Source organism: Malania oleifera, chromosome 12, assembly GCF_029873635.1.
Source record: "Malania oleifera isolate guangnan ecotype guangnan chromosome 12, ASM2987363v1, whole genome shotgun sequence".
NCBI lineage: Eukaryota > Viridiplantae > Streptophyta > Magnoliopsida > Santalales > Ximeniaceae > Malania > Malania oleifera.
In genome coordinates, this window is record NC_080428.1 from 48875227 (window position 1) to 48897525 (window position 22299).

General features: G+C 35.9%; 1 protein-coding gene across 1 annotated transcript; it reads left to right on the top strand.

Moving 5' to 3' along the window:
- Positions 1–9745: 9745 nt before the first annotated feature.
- Positions 9746–11696, top strand: LOC131144147 (7-deoxyloganetin glucosyltransferase-like). Its single transcript, XM_058092576.1, has 2 exons — positions 9746–10397; positions 10594–11696. The coding sequence occupies exons 1-2, from the start codon at positions 9881–9883 to the stop codon at positions 11541–11543; spliced, it is 1467 nt and encodes a 488-aa protein (XP_057948559.1). The 5' UTR covers positions 9746–9880; the 3' UTR covers positions 11544–11696.
- Positions 11697–22299: the final 10603 nt, after the last annotated feature.

Consider the following 22299-nt stretch of genomic DNA (forward strand, 5'->3'; position numbering starts at 1 on the left):
ACCCCTCATGACAAGGTTGTGCGGCCGTAGGCGGGACTTAACCTGGTCGGCCCTCCAGGTAAGTCACTATACTCTACACTACTCCTGCCCGACCAAACTACATACACTCCTAAGTTCGGGACTGGCTGTTACCTCGTCAAACCGGCCCCCTCCACCCAGCGAACTAGGAAGCTACATACTCTCCGAGCACGGTCGACGGTACCCACACACTATCTGAGATATGTGGTTGCACTTTATCTATATCTAGCAATGGTACCGTGCTCTGAATTCTATATTTGTATTGTATCAATTTGTAATCTTTCCACAGGGATTTGATACTATATATATATATATATATATATATATATATATATATATATACATACTATACTCTTTATACTGTTTTCATTATATTTCCAAAATAACCATAACACTACATTACGGTACTGTAAATACTGTAATATTTGTAGCATCTTGACGCTATAACTGTGTAATCTATCTATACTTTCTTTCTATATAATTTGTCTGTACTTTCTTTCTATAAAATCTAAGTGTTATGGCATTTAGGAAAACATAACTCTCTCTATTTATATATCAGTATACAGATAATTATTCAAAACAATATATACACTGTATATATTGTTTTGAATAATTATCTGTATACTGATATATAAATAACTGTCTATGTAATCATCTGAAATAAACTGTATAAGTATATGCAAATTATGTCTGTATAAAATCTGCAATTATCTCACTATATTTGTATAACTTGAAATACTGAAAAACTACATAAAATTTCATATCAATATCATATACTCAAGCCACACATGCTTTAAAAATTCATATCCTGTATAATATCTGGTATACATGCATACATATATATATATATATATATATATATATAATTTCTGATAACATAAATAAATCTCCTAGCATAGCATATTTCCCTTACCTTATCTCTGAAAAGCCCCTATTGTACTCTAACTCGATACCCGCAAGGCTCTCTAGTCAATACCCTGAAAACCACATCCCTCAAAACAAAACATTAATATTTCTTCGTGTATTGTATTTCCTATAACTGAGGGAAAAAAAAAATACTAAATAAAATGCCTTACCTTGAGATTGGGATGAAAACCAAATCAACTTTTCCAATGATCAGCTCCGGCAGACTTGTAGAGAACTTCGCCAAGAGCGTCGTGGTAGCCTCAAATCTTCGATTTGGAGAGAAACAGGCCCGGAATCGAAGAGAGAAGGGGACAAAGTCGTAGTAGAGAGAGAGAGAGAGAGAGAGAGAGAGAGAGAGGAGAGTTTTGTGCTGAAAATTTGTCTAAAATCCCGGTTTTTCACTATTTATAGGGTCGGATTCATCGACGAAACATGTCACCTCGTCGATGAGTCCTTCAATAATTTCATTGACGAACTTCCTTCCTCGTCGACAAATTTCAAACTATCCCAAAAACTCTTCTCGGTATTTTCTCGTCGACGAGGCGTAGTTTCGTCGACGAGTTCCCTTATGCACTCGTTGACGAACTCCCTGTGTTTGTCAACGAGGACCTATGGAAATTCTTTCAGGTTATTCTTTCCAAAATGCAATGTCATCGACAAACGCAAAACGTTCGTCGACGAAGCCTGCTGCCTCATTTGGTTTCTATTTCCATTTCCCTCTCTCTTGATATTTAAATATCATTATTTTTCGAGTCGTTACACGAAAGCTGTAATGAGATCATTGAAATATGATTGATGAAATTCTAATATGGCATAATGATTGTGGGTATGTGGTAATGATGACAATGATGGATGTTTATGGAAACCCTAATGATGGGTTGTGATAGTGAGCACGGTAGCATTGCTAGTGGTGATAGTGCAACCACACAGACTCTTGGAGCATGTGGCATGGCAGTCGACTGAGTCGTTTAGTAGAGTTGTTGTGCACCCTGAGTCCAGATTAGGGCTATAGGCCAGCCAGTCGTACTACCGACATGGGATATATGTTATGATATTTTGATCTAATCGGGTCGAACAACCACGGTTAGACCCAGCCTTCGGGCCACACAACCCAAACCATGGGGGGGAGCATGACGTGGAAAAGAGATCCTCATGGCAACCATGAGTTACAGACGCGATATTAGTACTGGGTACTAAGGACACTCATGTGCTGGAAAGTGAAATGGAAATGGAAATGGAAAGTGAAAGAATGATAAAGAATGATGAAATTAGGAAATGAAAGAAATAATGGAAAATAAGAAATAAAGAATGATGAAATTGAGAAATGGATTTGTTTGAGTTAATAACATAAATGATTGAGGCGAAGCAAAACTCTCTGCCTAAGAGCTTACTGAGTAAGGTGAATGCCCCAATGAGTATCAATTGTAGCCGAACTCGAGTTAATCGGATAAGGTTACAAACGATATCAGAGCAGAGGGAAGCTGCATATATGGGCGTGCAATCTCCCCTATCCTTAGAAAACTTAGTTAGTAAATATGGGTTGTATATGAATGAACTTGAGAAATGGTTTTAAATCTTATAAAAGCTTTTGTTTTATAACTATATGATTATGAGCATATATATCAGTGTATTTTCTCAGATGAATTAATGAGTTGAAAAGTAAAATGTGTTATAATCAAACTCATATTGCCACACACTATAAATAATTTATTCCGTCTTACTGAGATGTGTTTCACCCAAATTATATAAACTTTTTAGCTAATAGAGACAGATCCAGTGATAAAGCTCCGAGATAGTAGGGAGCTGGGACCCTGATATACAGGGTGAGTTTTTGGATTAGGGAGGTGTGATTCCCCTAGGGTTGTGTTGTTTTTGGGTATGAGATAGAAATATATGTGTATGGATATTGTTACTCTGGGTATTGTATTTTGGATGCTATATACATTATGTCTTCCGCTATTTGGTTAATATAAATAAAATGCATGTTTACCTAGTTTCCAATGCGTGTCGGGTCTTGTGAGTGGTATCAGAGTTGTTGACGTGACCAATGGTTGATGAATATTTGCTATTTATTGAAAAAAAATGGTATAAAAAATTGGGGCGTCACTGGACAACTGTGAAATTACTGGAGGAGGAGAGGCTAGTACCAGTAGCCATAATCTGGAGTCGATTTAAGGAAATTTTCTTTGATCGATACTTCCTCGCCACCATTAGAGAAGCTAAGGTGGAGAAGTTCCTGAATTTGTCTCAGGGGCACCTAATGGTTCAGCAGTATGCAGTAAAGTTTGTTGAGCTGTCTCGCTTTGCCCCATACATGGTACTAGACGAGGCTAAGAAGGCAAGGAAGTTTGAGCAAAGCCTAAGAGAGGAGATTTATGAACAGGTGGCAATTTTGTAGGTGCAAGACTTCTTAGAACTGGTGGATAAAGCCACCGTAGTAGAGGCAAGCCGGCACAGAGGGGCAAAGTTGGAGAAAGAGGCCCATGCCTACTGGGTTTCAGGCGGGTTCTAGCCAAGGTCCGAGGAGGACAAACAGTGGGTGACAGAGACGAGATAGGAAGGCAGGTGTATCAGGGGAATCAAACCAACCCGATTTGTCCCAAATGTGATAGAAGGCACGTGGGGAAATGCCATGTGGGAGAGAATGTCTACTATCGGTGTAGTGACCAGAAGAATAATAGTATTTTAATAATAAAGATGGAGGAAAATGGAAACAGGAACCGAAGGTGGCAGTAGACTTCGTCGACGAACGTGCATTGTACTTTAGAGGTAATAACAATTTCATGAAATTTCCAGGCCTTGTCGACGAATATAAGGGTTCGTCGACGAGGGTTCTTCAGTACCTCATCGACGAGGTCCCATCTCGTCGACAAGAAAATACCGAGAGAAGAATTTGGGCTACTCTGAATTTCGTCGACGAAGGGTAAGGTTCGTCGATGAAATTACTTAAGGACTCGTCGATGAGATCACGTGGCTCATCGACGAATCCCGCAGTATAAATAGCCCTAAACTGATTTTAATCACAGAAATAGCCCTCTCTTTATCTACCCCTTTGGCTCCTTCCTCTTCTTCCTTCGATTTCAGCCCCGTCAGTCACCAGATCGACAATATGAGGCCACCACGACGCTCTGGCGGAGTTCTCTGCAAGTCTGCCGGAGCGAATCGTTGGTGGAACGAAGTTGGAATTCATCCCAAATCCAGGGTAAGGTCTTTTGTTCTGAATTTGGCTTTCTAGTAGTTATAGAAAATGTTGTAGACGTAGAAATAGTGACATTTGTTCTGGCGAAAATCATTTCCAGGGTGTTAAGTAGGAAACCCTGCGGGTGTAGGACTTGTCTCAGTAGAGGATTTTAGTAGGAGTCAGGTAATGGAAATATGCTATGCTAGGCAATTTTATTATGTTTCAGTATAAACTATACGTTTTTATCAGATGATTATTCATGATAGAAATTTATACAGTTTATCATTTATGTATAATATATTTAAAATTACTGTGTGGCTTAAGAATGTGGGTATAGTATAGAAACATGTTTATATAATATTTTCAGGAATATGTTTTACAGAATATACAGATAGTTCAGTACCATGATTATGTAGTTTTCAGTACCATGATTATACAGTTACAGATTACTACAGTTCAGAAACACAGTTGACATAGTTACAGTTTATTTCATTGTCATGGTAAATACAGTTATTTCAAAATCATGGTAAATTAGATAGTTGTATATAGAGATGTATTATAGTATCAGACCCTGTTGGACCATACAGTTACAGAGCACGGTACTGTAGCTACATACAGTTTACAGAGTGCAACCAACTGTTCAGATAATACGTGGTAGTAGGTTGATCGTATAATGCCCTGATGTGGACAGGCTCCCCATCAGATATGGGTTGAGGAGGGCAGATCAGACTGAGGGAATATAGTGGTTTACCCTGGTCAGCCAGCTATGGTAGATCTCGCCTACAGGCTGCACAACCCTATCATGAGGGTTAAATCATGACACACAGTTATCCACAGGGGAAATTTTTAGTTATTATTATGTATATACAGATTTACAGAGACAAAGAATATACTTATGTACATTAGAAGTATTTTAAATAGTAACCTAAAATACTGATATGTTAAGTAACATGGAAATGGTGGTGGTTTCTATTACTTGTACTATATTTATAGATCCAGTTAAACATGATTTTATAGAAACATATTTTCATAATATTGTAACTCATCTGCCACACACTAGCAATAGCATATTTCGTCTTACTGAGCATTGGCTCATCCCACTTAATTTATATGTTTCAAGTGATCCAGGTAGGCGAGCAGATCAGGCTCGCAAGTAGAGGGGTTTCGTTGACAACCTGTCACTAAAGAGTGGGTATGTTTTTGGAGTATTTCTGTATAGCCCTAACCCAGTTAAGGGTATTTTGGGGAACAGTAGTACATGTATATTTTGGGAACATTTTAGAACTCTGGTATTGTATATAATTATATTGGTTATGCATATTTGACTTCCGCTTCCCGCTGCTTAGGTTGATGATTGGGTTTAATCCAGTATGGTATCATGACATTTTAAATGTTATAGTAAATAAAAAAAAAAACCCCCAGTTAAATAGCAGGTCGTTACAATAAGTGTGGGAGACCCAGACACATTGTGCGGGTATGTCATGGGCCATTGAATAATGCACCAACTCCTAGACAATTTTGGGGGAACAATCAAGCACCCCGAGGAAATTAGTAGAGGAACACCACCCCGACACGAGTCTATGCTCTGGCACCGGGAGATGCTAAGGCAGCAAGCAATGTCATGATACGTATTATTACTATTTTTTCATATAAAGTTATTGTTTTATTTGATTTAGGGGTGACTCACTCTTTCATAGCCCGAGAGTTTAACAAGTTACGTGGAAAAAAACAACTCAACCATTAAATGTTAGTTTATTAGTGACTACACCAACTGGGACCATAGTATTGTGTAGAAAGGTACTCAAAGATTGTCCATTCAGTATTCAGGGGAGGTCTTTGCCAACTAACTTGATAGTTCTAGACATGCATGGTTTCGAAGTAATTCTGGGAATGGACTGGGTAACTGCCCACGATGCTAGTATTGACTGCTATCAGAAAGAGGTAGTATTCCGACCTCTATGAGAGTAGGAGTACAAATTTGTGGGGACGTGTGTGCACCCCACCACAGATATTATCATCTTTTCAGGCGAGGTGGTTGCTTATAGAGGGATGCCAGGGGTACCTAGCCTGTGTAAATGAAGCGTCGGAAAGGGAAATAAAGTTGAAAGATATCCGATAGTGAAGGATTTTCTTGATGTTTTTTAGGAGGATTTTCTAAGATTGCCTCCTGATTGTGAGGTAGAGCTTTTTATTAACCTATCACCAGGAACAACGTCGATTTCTAAAGCACCGTATAGAATGACGCTGATAGAATTAAAAGAGTTGAAAGAACAGCTAAAGGAATTGTTAGACAAGGGCTTTATCAGGCCCAATGTGTCACATTGGGAAGCACTGATATTGTTTGTGAAAAAGAAAGATAGGTCGATGAGAATGTACATCGACTATAGAGAAATAAATAAGGTGACAATTAAGAATAAATACCCGCTTCCCCGTATTAATGATTTATTTAACCAGCTTCAGGGGACACAAACTTTCTCCAAGGTTGATCTACGATCTAGGTACCATCAAGTGAAGTTCAAGGCAAAGGCTATTTCAAAAACAACGTTCTGAACTCGGTATGGCCATTATAAGTTCCTGGTTATTCTGTTCGTACTGACGAATGCTCCTGTCGTATTCATGAACTTGATGAACAGGGTCTTCTGTTAGTACCTGGATCAGTTTGCCATGGTTTTTATTGACGATATTTTGGTGTATTCAACGAGCCTGAAGAATATGAGGATCATTTGAGAATATTTTTACAGGTGCTAAGAAAAAGAAGATTGTATGCCAAATTCAAAAAGTGTGAGTTCTGGTTGGAGCAAATCACTTTCCTCAGACACATGGTATCCAAGGATGTCATCTTTGTGGATCCAAGTAAGATTAAGGTGGTAGTAGACTGGGCATGACCGAAAAATATGCAGGAAGTCAGGAATTTCTTAGGATTGGCATGATACTATAGCCGGTTTGTAAAGGGTTTCTCTAAACTATCAGGTCCATTGACAAAACTGACTAGGAAGAGTGTGAAGTTTAAATGGACATATGAGTGTGAATAGAGTTTTCAAAAGTTAAAGTAGCGACTTATCACTGCACCGGTTCTAATAATTCCTTTGGAAGAAGAGGGTTGTGTAATTTACAGTGATGCGTCACACAAAGGGCTCGTGTGTGTTCTGATGCAGCGGGGGAGAGTTGTAGCCTATGTTTTATGGCAGCTCAAGGAATATGAAATGAAGTACCCTACCTATAATCTAGAGTTAGCAGCTGTGGTTTATGCACTAACATTTATTGAAAATATATTCAAGTAATGGAAATATTTCCTTTTTCATTTACAAAGGCTTAGTATAGATCTACCAAATGTTTGAGCGTACGATAGGTACGCGACCAATGATCTTTTACTTTGCATCTGTAGCATTCATTTTCATTATGCGTATCATTGATTATCCCGCTTTTGGGGTCATCCCTTTTCTGGGCGTAATCCGTCTTATGGAGGATCATAACCTCATGTCTCGATGCCAGTAATTATTTCAGTTTTAGCCACAACCATGCCCACGACCATACCTTTGACCTTGTCTTCGACCACAAAATGTGTTCATATTCATTTCAAGGAATAGGGTCCAACTAGTTGGACAAGTTTGGTAATATTTTATCAAAATCTCGTTATTTTACTCAACAACAAGATAACATGATATGAATTCTAGAAAATTTAATAAATTTCCTATCCTTATATTGCCGCTGCATGAGCATATTAGTGGGATGGAAAGTAGTAAAGGTCTTTTCAAGCATGTCTTCGTCAGTATTATTTTGATCACATAGTTTTGGCTTTGAACTAATTTTATGTATAGCTAAATTATATTTACTAATTGTTTTAAAATCTTACAATTTCATGTGCAACCATTTATATCGAACTTTTGGTAAAATCTGATGGTCAAATATATCTTTTAAAATTTTTTCGTAGGATAAGTGAATCTTTAACAGTGAGGTATCTAATTTTTAATTCTTTCTCTAATAACAATTATAAGAGAGAAGAATTATTAATTAAATGGGATTTGAATATAAAATAGGCAAATACGTTTGAGTTCATACATGACTATATATAAAATAATATATAAATTTTCTTAATAAGCTCATGCACCTTCCACGCACCATCATACATACATGAGTGAGAAAGATCATGACTTTTAGGCGATCTTGCAAGGATGTTGTATTTTCATCTAAAATAGTATTTTTCAAATTTATTACCTTTAGATGGATTTTGACATCATGAATATACGACATATAATTATTGTCTTTTGATGTCAAGTAGCACAGTTTTAATTTCACTCATGTTTGACATGTAAATAAATTAACAATAATTAGGCAATTTGTAAGAACATAATGTAAAAAGTTGAAATATAAAATTTGAAATAATAATACAATATTTTCACCATTCCGAGGTTACTTAAATATGCTTCTTCAGAAATATTATTTTATTTTATTTCAATTTGTAATCTTCATGAGTATGATCCCAATTTATATATACAGAAAATTTAAATTTATAACATCTTTTCTGGAGATTAAATATATAATCTCTTCAGAATGACTATTTTACCATCTTTTCTGGAGATTGATACTCTTTAAATTTTAAATATATATATATAGACGATACAGAAATAAAACTGCCGTTTAAGGCGGTATAAATATATAGAAATATAACTGACCATTAAGGCGGTATTAATATATATAAATATGTTAATTGATTAGTCTTATAAATTAAATAAGAATTAAAAAAACATGTTAGTTGGTTAGAATCTCGTGGTGATAATGTGTTATAAAATGATGCAAACAATAAATAGTAAAATAAATAAAGACGAGATCAAATTTTTATGTGATTCAAATATACTTACTCTACGAGCATATGAAATCAAAATTTCACTATTTAAGAAAAATTACAACATCACATCGATCAACTTATACAATGTATTTCTCACCCACTTTCATTTATGTCTCTCCTATTCCTTACCCTTCTTTCCTTCTCCGCAACCTTCTCTGTTCGTCTGTTCTTTTGCGTGTGCGACTCTCGCTCTCATTATCTCTGCTTATAGCTCCTCCTTATTTATATATCTCTAGGAGGAGTAGCTTGATGGTGATGTGGCACACTTGAATGATGATGACGTTGGGTGAGCGCCGGACAAGGACTTAGGCATGGCGAACCTGAGTAGGTATGAAAGGGACAACCACTCCCACCGTATTTTAGAATTATATTTTTTACTATTAACCTAACATAAATAATGACATTTATGTGATTAATTTATGTTATATTTTATTTTTTGTACGTCTACTAAATTTGATAATTTAATTTGTAAAATTTGGAGTTCTTAATTTCCATTTTTTTATATTACCAATAACAAATTGTTGGAAAAAAAGAAGAACAAGATAAATATCATTTTTTTGAAATAAAAAAAATATTTTTTTATATTTATTTATCCATATCATCACACTCATATTATGTTTATGTTGTTAAGATTGATATAAGATATGAAAAGGATGATTTTTTTTAAAAAAAAAATAATTAATATAATTTAATATTATTTTATATAAATGTATACGGATTCAAACTCAACTCAAAAATCAAAATCCATGTCCCAAAACGCAAGATAAAAGTTCCCACCGTCCCCTAATCCCCCTCCATACGCGGCCAAAGAAATTAGAAGTCAAGTAAAGCTACATCTATTGAGCAAACGCACGCGCATCTTATAAAAGCCTACATCCGGATCTCTCTGCTACCTTTCACCTGGATCATAGTGATACACAGAGACGGAAATGGGTACTATAGCGGCAGCAAGTGACAAACCACACGCTGTGTGCATCCCATATCCAGCCCAGGGCCACATAAACCCCATGCTCAAACTCGCGAAGCTTCTCCACCACCGAGGCTTCCACATTACCTTCGTCAACACCCACTACAACCACAAACGCCTCCTCAACTCCAGAGGCCCCAACACCCTTGATGGCCTCCCGGACTTCCGTTTCACCTCCATCCCTGACGGCCTTCCTCCCTCCGACGCCGACGCCACCCAAGACATCCCTTCTCTCTGCGACTCCACCTCCAAGACCTGCTTGGCCCCATTGCGCGCTCTTCTCGCCCAGCTCAACGGCGCTTCCTCCGACGCGCCGCCGGTCACTTGCATCGTCTCCGACGGCTCCATGAGCTTCACTTTGGATGCCGCCGAAGAGCTGGGAGTTCCTGAAGTGCTGTTCTGGACGACCAGCGCTTGCGGTTTACTTTGCTACATGCAATATCCTCATCTCATCAAGCGGGGTCTTACACCCATTAAAGGTGTGCATATAATTTAAAACTTTTTCATGTTCAAAATTTTTGATTGTTTGGAAATGATGAAGTATGTATCCGTTTGATTAATTTGTTTGCAATTTTCAGGTTCTGATTTGTGTTCTTGTGCGTCGTAGCTTGTGAATATATGTTTTCGCATTTGGTTCCTTTTCCACACTCTTCACTCTTTCTCTTTGTTTGGCAGATGCAAGCTTTCAAACAAATGGGTACTTAGACACCATTATAGACTGGATTCCAGGAATCAAAAGCATCCGACTTAGGGATATTCCAAGTTTCATCAGAACCACAGACGCAAACGACATCATGCTCAACTTCATCAAGCGGGAAGTTCTCAGAATCTCCCGAGCTTCTGCCCTCGTGTTGAATACCTTCGACGCTTTCGAATCCGACGTCACGGACGCCATCTCCGCCTTGTACCCCCGCCTCTACACCCTCGGTCCTCTCCACCTCCTCGTCGACCGAATCCAAAACAACGACGCTGCCTTGAAATCCATAGGCTCAAATCTCTGGAAAGAACAGCCCGGTTGCATCGACTGGCTCGACACCAAAGATCCCAACTCGGTCGTCTACGTGAACTTCGGCAGCATCACGGCGATGACGGCCCAGCAACTGATCGAGTTTGCCTGGGGGCTGGCCGCGAGTCAGAAAACATTCCTGTGGATAATACGTCCTGACCTGGTCGCTGGTGAGTCCGCGATGCTGCCGCCGGAGTTCGTGGCGGAGACGAGGGAGAGGGGGATGCTGGCGAGCTGGTGCCCGCAGGAGGAGGTACTGAAGCACCCGGCGATCGGAGGGTTTTTGACACACAGCGGGTGGAACTCGACGGTGGAGAGCGTGTGCGGCGGAGTGCCGGTGATATGCTGGCCGTTCTTCGCGGAGCAGCCGACGAACTGCTTCTACAGCTGTGGGGAGTGGGGGATTGGAATGGAGATAGATAGAGATGTGAAAAGGAAAGAGGTGGAGAAGCTGGTGACGGAGTTGATGGATGGGGAGAAGGGTAGGGAGATGAAGAAGAAGGCGATGGAGTTGAAGGAGAAGGCGGAGGTGGCCGCCGGGGTTGGAGGGTCTTCTTACAGCAACTTGGACAAGTTGATTCGTGAGGTGCTGTTGCCATCGAACAAGAAGAGTCATTGAAAACGGTTTCAGATTTGGCGGGTAGTCAACAAATTTTGGTCGTACTTCAGTTTGTAGTCTATTCGGTGTATAAAAGGAATTTTTTCCCGTTTTATTATTAAAAAATAAAATAAAATATTAAATAATCCTCTTATTGGGAAATTTTTTTTCAAATAGATGTTCATGTAATCTCGTAACTTGGTACTGCGAGATTTAAAAGCCTAACGAATAAAAAACTGACGTGTGGCACGATGACAGAGCAAATCTTACAGCACCAAACTGCGAGATTTAAAGGTTCAATAAGTGAGAATCTGACACGTGGCACGATGGCAGGACAAATCTCGCAGCATCATGGTACGAGATTTAAGAGTCCTTATTTTTTTTTTTTCTCAAATAAAATCCTTTCAAAAAGGTAAAATTAACATATTATATATATATATATATATATATATATATAGAAAGAAAAAAAAAATGTCAAAAAATTATGAAACACTAAAACTAGATTCAAAAATAAAAATCAAAAAATAAAATCAATATTTTAAATAATATTTATAAAATTAATACAAGTTAAAATTTTAATCGAATAAATGCTCATTTTTATCCTTGAATAAAAAAATAATCCTTAATATAACCCAAAAGATAAAAAATAAAATTTTTAATAGAATTTAAATTATTTAATTTCAAAACTTAATTTTTAATTAGTAATATAGGAACAATCTTATTGTACATGCACATTGACAAATAGTAAATATAATTTTTAAATGACTTTTTTTTTCAAATAATATATATAGATAATCTTATTGTATTAAATTTAATTCCAACTTAATTAATAAAAGGATTTATTGATAAAAAAGATATTTTTAAGATTAAAGATTTAAGATTTAAGATATATCACATATTAAAATTACTAATTTATATTTAATTATTAATTAATTAGTAATTCATGTAATTCAATTAACCAAATTAAAGACTCCCCATACCTGAACCGAAAATCGAATACCCGAAATTATCTAAATCTAGAACTGAACCAAACCGATCGAACTCGATCGGTTAATTCAGTTAAACCCGAATTATGCTCACCCCTAACCATGATGCAATTTTACAATAAATAAATAAATAAATCTCCCTTTTATCATCACTTATTATTATTTTTTTCTTTCATATACGCAAATTAACATGTACAGAAAACCTGCACAAAGACATATATATATATATATATATATATATATATATATATAAAATAACCCACCAATGATGAATACAAATAAAAAAAAAATCTAAATGTTGTATTACTATTTTTTTTAGATCAAAAAATTAAACTCATTTCATTTACTCTAATGGAACAACCTACTTATAGATTACCATCTAAACAAAACTATTAATTTTATAATCAAAGGTTCATTTTATAGATTTAAAAAATATTTTTATATTTTTAAAAATGATTATCTATATATATATTATTTGAAAAAAAAAGTCCACTAATTAAAAAGTAAGTTTTGAAATTAAATAATTTATATTCTATTAATAATTTTATTTTTTATCTTTTGGATTATATTAAGGATTATTTTTTTTATTCAAGGATAAAAATGAGCATTTATTCGATTAAAATTTTAACTCATATTAATTTTATAAATATTATTTAAAATACTGATTTTGTTTTCTTATTTTTATTTTTAAGTCTAGTTTTAGTGTTTCATAATTTTTGAACATTTTTTTTCTTCTTTCTATATATATATATATATATATATATATATATATATATAAAATATGTTAATGTTACCTTTTTGGAAGGATTTTATTTAAGAAAATAAAAGAAAAAGAAAAATAAGGACCCTTAAATCTCGCAGCATGATGCTGTCAGATTTGCTCTGGCATCGTGCCAAGCGTCAACTTCTCAATTGTTGGGTCTTTAAATCTCGCAGCACCAAACTGTGAGATTACGTGAGTGTCAGTTTGAAAAAAAAATTTTCTAATAAAAGTATTATTTAATATTTTATTTCTTTTTAATAATAAAACAGAAAAAAAAACTCTTCTAAAAAGACTGAAAATTTGATTTGATGAGGTGTTTTGAGTTTTTTTGGCGGAAATATTACGAAAAAAATAAAATACACAAATATTGTCAAAAAGGTAATTTGTAATTTTATTAATGTTGAAAATATATGTATAAAAGAAGATGAAGTTATAGTAGTGTGCGGACTGGAGAGTGCTGTGGAGAATTGGGCAGAAGCGTTGAAAGTCAAGGCATGCAGACTGCACCCGGCTGCATTTAATGCTAGTCCCCAATAGCTCTATAAAAAAGAGCTCGTCCCGCATTTTGTTAAAAACTAATTTGTAATTTTATTAGTGTAAATTAAAAAATAGAAGTGCGTAAAATTATATGGAAGATGAAGTGTGTAGAATTGTGTGGAAAATGAAGTGCTGGAAGTGTATAGAATTGTATGGAAGATAAAGTTTGTAGAATTGTGTAGAATAGTGGAGTATGTAGAATATGGAGATGACATGCCTATGTATAGGTGTTGGTGCAATTTAATTGAGTGCAATGAAAATCAAAGCTCTCTTTCCTAAATTTCCTTAGTTCATAATTTTCCATATTTATATATATTCTCTTGCAAATAGCTTCCATTATTTTTTTTCATCGCACCCAACATTTTGTGGTATCACAGTTGCCCTTCATTAATTACATATCACACTCACAAATCAATTCAAAAATAACTTCAACCATTGTCAATGATCTTGTTTTCAATTATTCCCAACAAGGAATTTCAATTTTTGTTGAAGAATATTACAATTTATGGAGCACTCTTATGAAGACATTGTTCATTTTCCAGGACCTTTGGGATATCATTGAAGAGGGATATGAAGATGCACCGAGTTTAGAAATTAAAGCAACCTGGTCTTTGCCAAAGTAGAAGGAGCATAAAGAGAACAAAATGAGAGATGCAAAAAGTCTTGTCCTTTATGCACCAAGGGATAAGTAAATCTATTCTTCCTAGAATTATGGGTGCAAAATCGTCTAAAGATGCATGAGAATTTTTAAAAAAACAATTTGGAGGCTATGATAAAGTAATCTCCATAAAGCTCCAAAATACACGACTAGATTTTGATAATTTAGCCATGAAGGAAAAAGAGAAAATTCAAGAATTTTTTAGTAGAGCAACTGGAATTATTAATCAAATTAGAGCTTATAAAGATACCATAAAAGAGAAGAAAATTGTAGAAAAACTTTTAAAAAGTTTGCCTGCTAAATTTGAGCATATAGTTGCTATAATAGAAGAGTCCAAAGATTTATCAAAACTCATCTTAGATGAGCTCATGGGAAGCCTAGAAGCCCATGAACAAAGGATGAGCATATTTTAAAATCAAGATTTAGAGCAGGCTTTTCATTCAAAAATAAACATAAAAGAGCAAAATAATAAAGGGTCTGATTCATCTAAAATATTTTCACATGGAAGGAGACGTGGTAAAATTCAAAATTTTCGACCTCAAGACAAAGCAAGAAGAAACAATTCTAACCTTCAATGCCTAATTTGCAAAAAAAAAAAAAAAAGGGCACGAAACAAAAGTTTGCAAATTTTGGTGTAGAAAATGCAAAATTCCAAATCATTCTCAAATTGATTGTTGGTACAAAGACAAACGCGAAAACAAAGAAGCCAACTATTTAGAAGAAAGTGAAGAAAAAGAAGTAAGACTGGTATTTTATTCATGTATGAATGCTCAACAAGAGTTCGAGAACATTTGGTATGTGGATAGTGTCTGTAGTAATCATATGACAGGAAAAAAAGATTTGTTCGTGAAGCTTGATGACAAATTCTCTTCTGATGTAAAACTCAGAGATAGCAAGTTATATAAAATTGATGGAAAAGGAGTAATGTAATCCACACAAAGGGAGGTAACTCTAAATTTATATCTGATGTGCTATGTGTCCCTAATTTAACTCAAAATTTATTAAGTGTTGGGAAATTACTACAAAAAGGATATAAGTTCAATTTTGACAATGGAGAATTAGTCATCATTGATAAGAAGAAAATTTTCATAGTGGCTAGAGTGAAAATGAACATGAAAAAAGTTTTTCCTTTATCTATGCCATAGGAAGAGAAAATTGCCTTTCAAAGTCTTACCAACGATGACTCGTATTTATGGCATCTGAGATATGGACATTTAAATTTCAAAGGCTTATATTGAAGTATAAACATATGTTGCTTGGTTTGCCCAATATTTCTAAGCAAGAAAAAATTTGTGAAGACTACATTTATGGAAAAATGCACTGGTTACCATTCCCAAAGACATCTTGGAGAGCTAGAGCAGTATTAGAATTAATACATGCTGACATTTGTGGACCCATGAGGACTCCATCTTTTAATAACAATAGACACTTTATTTTATTTGTTGATGGTTATACCCAGATGATATCGGTTTATTTTTTAAAGCAAAAATCATAAGCCTTCTCCACTTTTCTTCAGTTTAAAGCATTTGCAGAAAAACAAAGTGGTATGAAATTAAAGATCTTGAGAACAAATCAAGGTGGAGAATTTGTTTCAACGACATTTAATGATTACTGCAAAAAGGAAGGCATAAAAAGGGAACTTACAGTACAATATACTCCACAACAAAATGGAGTGGTCGAACAAAAGAATCACACAGTTGTCGTAATGGCCCGAAGCATGTTGAAGGGTAAAAAACTTCCAAATAGTTTTTGGGGCAGAATATTTAATACTGTTGTTTATATACTATGTTGACCTTATAAGTCGCACCCGATTTTGATAATGACAAATATTGATATTTGATGTTTGTCAAGTGTTTGTGCAGGTTCAAATCAAACTTCCTTGATGGCACTTGAAGAAACAAGAAGACTGTGAAGCTTTGTAATTTACATTGTAATATATTAGTCATCTATGTAATATGATCTGTAATAGTAATCTAGGATATGGTTTGTATGCTTATCACCTGCAGATCATGCACACAAGATATAGTGTGAGCTCAACTTGTCCATTGTAAGACCCTAGGCTCCCACACACACACACACAAACACATTGCATAAAATATGAGTGAGAAATAATTGTGTTTAAATGGAATTTATCTAAGCAAATTAAGAGGGGTCGGGCGATCGAACCTTGGAGTACAAAATTCCTTGGGCGATTGAACCTTGAAGGTCAACATTTTGACTTGCCCTCGGGTGACCGAACCGAAATTGTGCTAATCTCCCCTAGGCGTACGAATGCATCGAAAGGGACCACTCACCAACTCAGGCCACCGAATGTTTTAGTTCGAATATGCCTCGGGCGACCGAACTCAGAACTGGCCACTCGAAGTTACGTAGCTTTGCTACTAACTTTGATTCGGGCTGCCGAACCTTTATATTGGCGACCAAATCTCATTTGAAATCTTGTATGATTGTGTTTGTTCGGGCGACTGAACCAAGGTTCAGCCACCCAAACCTTGGATGGTTAAAATAATTTTAACCACGATAAAATTGGGTTTATACAGGTTAAGTGAATTTTAATTATTTGAGACTTTCTTAATAAATTTCATTGTGTCCCGAACGGTATATAAATTTTTACCATCCCATAAATAGGCCTTCATTTGCATGATTAGACAATGATTAGCAAAGTGATTAGCAAAAATTCTCTTTCTCTTGAAAATCCAATTTTTGCCCTAACACTCTCAAACTTGCATCCTCTTGATCAAATCCAAGATTGTGAGAGTTTCATTCTTGTGTATTTGATTGTTGCTCAGAGCTAATACTCCCATTGTTGTGCGTGCTTGAGATTTATTTTTTTGGGAGCATAGCTTCGGTTTATCCCACGGATTTCTCATTTATATATCTCATGTGGGACTAAATTAAGAAAGCTTAGGATATTTGCACTTCATTGCAAGTATCCAATAGCATTGCTTTTGGTGTGCAAAGATTTTTTAAACAAGCAAGCAACCTTTTCAAACTAGCTTTGTGCTCATTTCAATAAAGAAAATCATTCAGAAATTAGTTTGATTATCTGCATAGTATACTTGGAATATTGATGTGTTGTTGAAATATTTTGTTTAGATTTCAAGTCATTGCTTGTGTTGATTATTCTTGAGCATCATACTGATCGTATTGTGTTGAATACTCTTGAGCTTCATATTGACTATACTGTGTTGAGTATTGATAAAACAAACATTGCATTACTAAGCTTACACTATATCCTTGCTTTTGATGCGTATGTGATTGAGCGTATTATTTGGGTACAAATTTGTTTTACGTGAAAGCACTATTTCATTGTACCATTTGATTGTAAATCTAAGTGATTCCAGGCACGGCCTAAAGGGGCGGTAATCTAGGCCGGTAAGGATTGATGTAAAGGTTGAGGTCAACCCTGTGCTAATTGACCTGGTTTGTATAGGTGCCACTCACTCGTTTAAGTGAGCAACTATAGTGGTAATCCTTATACTTGTTAGCCAAGGTGGGGACGTAGGCAATTGGCTGAACCTCGATAACATTTTTGTGTGTCACTCATACTTTATTGTTTTTCTGGTGCATGTGTTGTTAATTAAATCACTTTATTTAATTTCTGATATATTTATATTACTTGCACTAGATTGATCATAGGGTTGTGAACATACTGCTGTTAGGAGGAATACCTAGGGGTTAAATTTTGAAAATACCAATTCACCCCCCTCTTGGGATCATGGTAAAACTAACATACTAAATCGTTCTCCTACAAAGGTGGTTCAGAACAAGACTCTATATGAAGCATGGAACAGACGAAAGCCACAGGTAAATCTTTTGAAGATTTTTGGCTGCATAGCTTACTCACATATACCTTCTTAGCGATGAGAAAAGTTTGATGAGAAAGGAGAAAAATACATCTTTCTTGGGTATAGTAACAAATCTAAAGGATATCGATTACTTAACCTAAAAACTAATGATCTTATAATTTATCGAGATGTTATTTTAGATGAAATGGCATCGTGGACTTGGGAAGAAATTTCTATAGAAAAAACAATAGTATTTAATATGCCCAGTCCATACTCAATATTAAATAATCAAAATTCTAAAACAAATAGCGGCCCAAGAGTAAGTCCAAGTCCAACTATTTCTCCCAGTTCTCCAGGACCTACAAGCTCATAGTCAAGCACTTCAAGGCATTCTTATTTAGAGTCAGAGAATCCAAAAAGAAGGGTACATTCTTTAAGATAAATTTATGAAACTTGTGACGTTGCATTTTTTTGCCTGTGAGCCATAGTTCTTTGATGAAGCAGCAAAGGAAGAGATTTGGATAAAGGCCATGGATGAAGAAATTGCAACAATTGAGAATAACAACACATGGGAGCTCGTAGATCCACCTGAAGGCAAAGAAGTAATCATGTAGAGACCCAAACCTATAAATAAGGAAAATAAATAAGAAAATGGTAAAAAAGGAACTACAGTAGGGTTCGTTGATGAAGACAGTATGTTCGTCAACAAAGTCCCTTCAATTCTTCGTCGTCAAAATTTAGAGTGTTGTCGAAGAAGAAATACCGAGCGAACCAAGAAAATATTCGGTTGGGATTCATCAACGAAGGAAGAGCTTCATCCACGAACTAAGTGGCTGGTTTGCCGACGAAGGTGCCACTTCGTTGACGAATTTGACTCTGTCAAAGGCTCTATAAATATAATTTTTGGTTGCTTAAGGGGTAAGAAAACCCAAAAGCTCTTTCTCTCTCTCTCTCTCTCTCTCTCTACAATCCTTCTTCGTTCGTCATATGTTTCTATGATCGAAAGATTATGCATGGATTAGGGAAGGAAACTCTACTGTTATAGCAGATTAGATTGTCATTTTAAAGATTTTCAGGAGTTTCCTTAAAATCGAGGTAAATATATGAATTCGTTTTCATTTTGGTAGACCTGTAGTAGATTGAATAATATTGAAGTATAATTCATCGGTTTTTAGGTTTTGAGGATCCCGTGTCGTAGTTTTGGATCAATAAGCTTGTGTTTCAGTTTTTGGGATTAAGGTAAGGGGATTTGTTTACATCAATATTTTTAGAAAAAGAAACCATAGGATATGTAGTTTATGTTTATATGTACTTACTGACTGCTTATTTGTAGAGTTTTACTGGGTATAAATGTTGATTCTTATGGTTTTCACAATTTCACAGTTTTGGCAAAAATGGGGTTTTTGACATATGATCTCCAAATTTCTAAAACTACTCTATTTGCACTAAAACTATAGTAAGAGATGCTTGAAATTCTTAATAGCAGTAGAAATGATATTTTATGAACTAGTTTATATGAAATGTATATTTGACCAAATAAGTGTGACGTATGATATGAATTGATTCTATACAGATTTGAGATGCATGTATATGAACTATGGAGACTAAGGTTCCAAGTGATTATCAGAAAATGCAGAAAACAGGTGCCGGTTAGATACCATGCCAAGTATGAGAAAAAGGTAAAATCGAGAGGTCACGAGCTAGTTTTTACCACAGTATGAATGAAAGTATGCATGAATGAGATTGTGAAAATACTAGAATTACACAGATTATTATGTTTTAATGTAAATTATATATATGATATTGGGACCACAGCTTGTCTCAATAGTATATAAAGCCTTAAAAAGCTTATATTATGTCGGCTTGATACCGTTGCCAAAACAGAGGTACAGTGCAACCACATATAGTTATTATTTAGTGTGGGTACCTAGTAGTAGGTTTGGTAAGAAGGGCCGCTAGTCAATAGGGATCAGGGTGGTGATGGCCAAGTTGGACTGCAGTATGTTATGATGCCTGACAATGCCTGCACAAACATGGCTCAATCAGTGCTTTCTTATCACACAACCCTTGCCACCGGGAGTTACTGACATAGTTATGATAATTTCGAGCTGGACGGTGTTCGAAATATGCATATACATGATTTAAAAGCTTTAATGGGCAAAGTCATAGGTCTGAGTACTGGGCGGAGGGATTGTATAGTGTATGGGCCTGTACCCTACCCTAACGTCGGGAACTTTCACTTGTAATGATGCTGGGTTGTTTATTATCGGGGATTTATACATGTACTATATATATATATATATATATATATATATATATATATATATATTATGGTATTGAGAATGTGCAATCTATGTAACCTTTTTCAAACAAGAATATAACTGTACAGTCACACACTAATGTGATATATTCCTCCTTATGGAGAAGTGTCTCATCCCAATTCTACAACCTTTGTTTTAGGAGTTACGAGAAATCAGTCCTAGTCTTCTAGAAAGACTTTGGAGCGTAGCGTCTGGTTAGCTAACATAAGTTTTGTATGAGTTTTGGGTTGTTTAGTTAGGATGGGTTTTCTTTTTTAGGAATGTAATACAATTTATGTTTTACGTACGGACAAATGTAGGTAAGGAACAGTTAGATACTCTGATATGTCTAATAGAATCCATATGAATGCTTATGTTTTTCGCAATATATATGAGTACATATCAATATGAAATACCCGTATGTCCTTGTTTAGGGTGGGTAGTTATGTATGTTATCAAGATTTGTACAGGATATGTATGTATAGTAGCACTCTGGGGCCGTATTAAGGGCCGGGGCATTATAGTTTGGTATCAGAGCCATAGTCAGTCGGAAGTGTGATGTGAATTGCATTGCCTAGTTATGTATATGTTCAAAGCTTAGGTTGCCAGGTTCTGTAGATTAGACTATACTAGAGTTTAAGATGTGAAGGTGATTATCAAGTGTAGTTTTGTATACCTAGAGATAGAAATCCATTAACAGACTTCTGTGTTTTTCTGGATCATTCAAAGGGTTCTAAAAATCATGGCAATCTGTTGGAAGTTTTGTTTCTAAGTGGTAGTGCGGAACTCGAGTTATAATGAGAATGTGAGTCATTGAGTACATCAGCATTAGGAACATTATTATAGGAAGTGATTTTATAGTATTGCAATATTAGTTGGTCAAGCTTCTAATTTATTTCCTCAAATTGCTTACAGGATGGAATCCAGGGATATTACTGCCAACGTTGGAGGCAGTAGTGGTGAGGGTGCTAGCCATGAGGCTGGCAATGAATCTACTAGTGTGCTATGGGACTTCACTCAGCCACTTATGGTTGAGGTTGTTTGGACGAATAAGGGTCAGGATTGTCCCCTTATTGAGTTAGGATGCTTCATTGACCAGTTCAGACGATTGAAACCTCCTCTCTTCACGGGGAGTGCGGATCCAATTTGAGTTAAGAATTGGATCAAAAAGATTGAGAAGATTCTAGACATCATGAACTGTACTAAGAAGCATAAGGTAGCTTTTGCGACGTTTAAGCTGACGGGCAAAGCAGAGAGGTGGTGGAAGTTAGTTAAGATGCTTGAAGAGCATCAACCTACTCTTATGGTTCTGACGTGGGCTCAGTTCAAAGATTTATTCTTTGAACGATATTTTCCAGCCATGGTTAGAAATGCCAAGATGGAGTAATTCATAAGTCTGGAATAGGGGTAGCTGTCAGTTCAACACTATGCTGCCAGATTCCAGGAACTATCCCGTTTTGCTCGATTCATGATTTTGGACAAGGCAAAGAAAGCTTGGAAGTTTTAGAGGGGCTTGAAGAAGGAGATCAAAAAACAAACTATGATCTGGAAAATGCAAGACTTTGTTACTTTGGTTGACAAAGCCATCGTAGTAGAGAAGAGTTTGTAGGAGGACCTTGAGGTTTAGGTTCCAAAGAAAAGACCTACTCCTTCTAGTTCTTACGGAGGGGCAAAGCAAGGCAATTGGAAGAAGAACAGTCGTGGTGCTTCTTAGAGTACCACAACTACTCCGGCTTGTTCCAAGT

Excerpts from the sequence above, each read along its gene's own strand:
- LOC131144147 (XM_058092576.1), top strand. The coding sequence starts at position 9,881 with ATGGGTACTATAGCGGCAGCAAGTGACAAACCACACGCTGTGTGCATC. Across the intron at positions 10,398-10,593 it reads GGGTCTTACACCCATTAAAG|ATGCAAGCTTTCAAACAAAT; the intron begins GTGTGCATATAA and ends TTTGTTTGGCAG.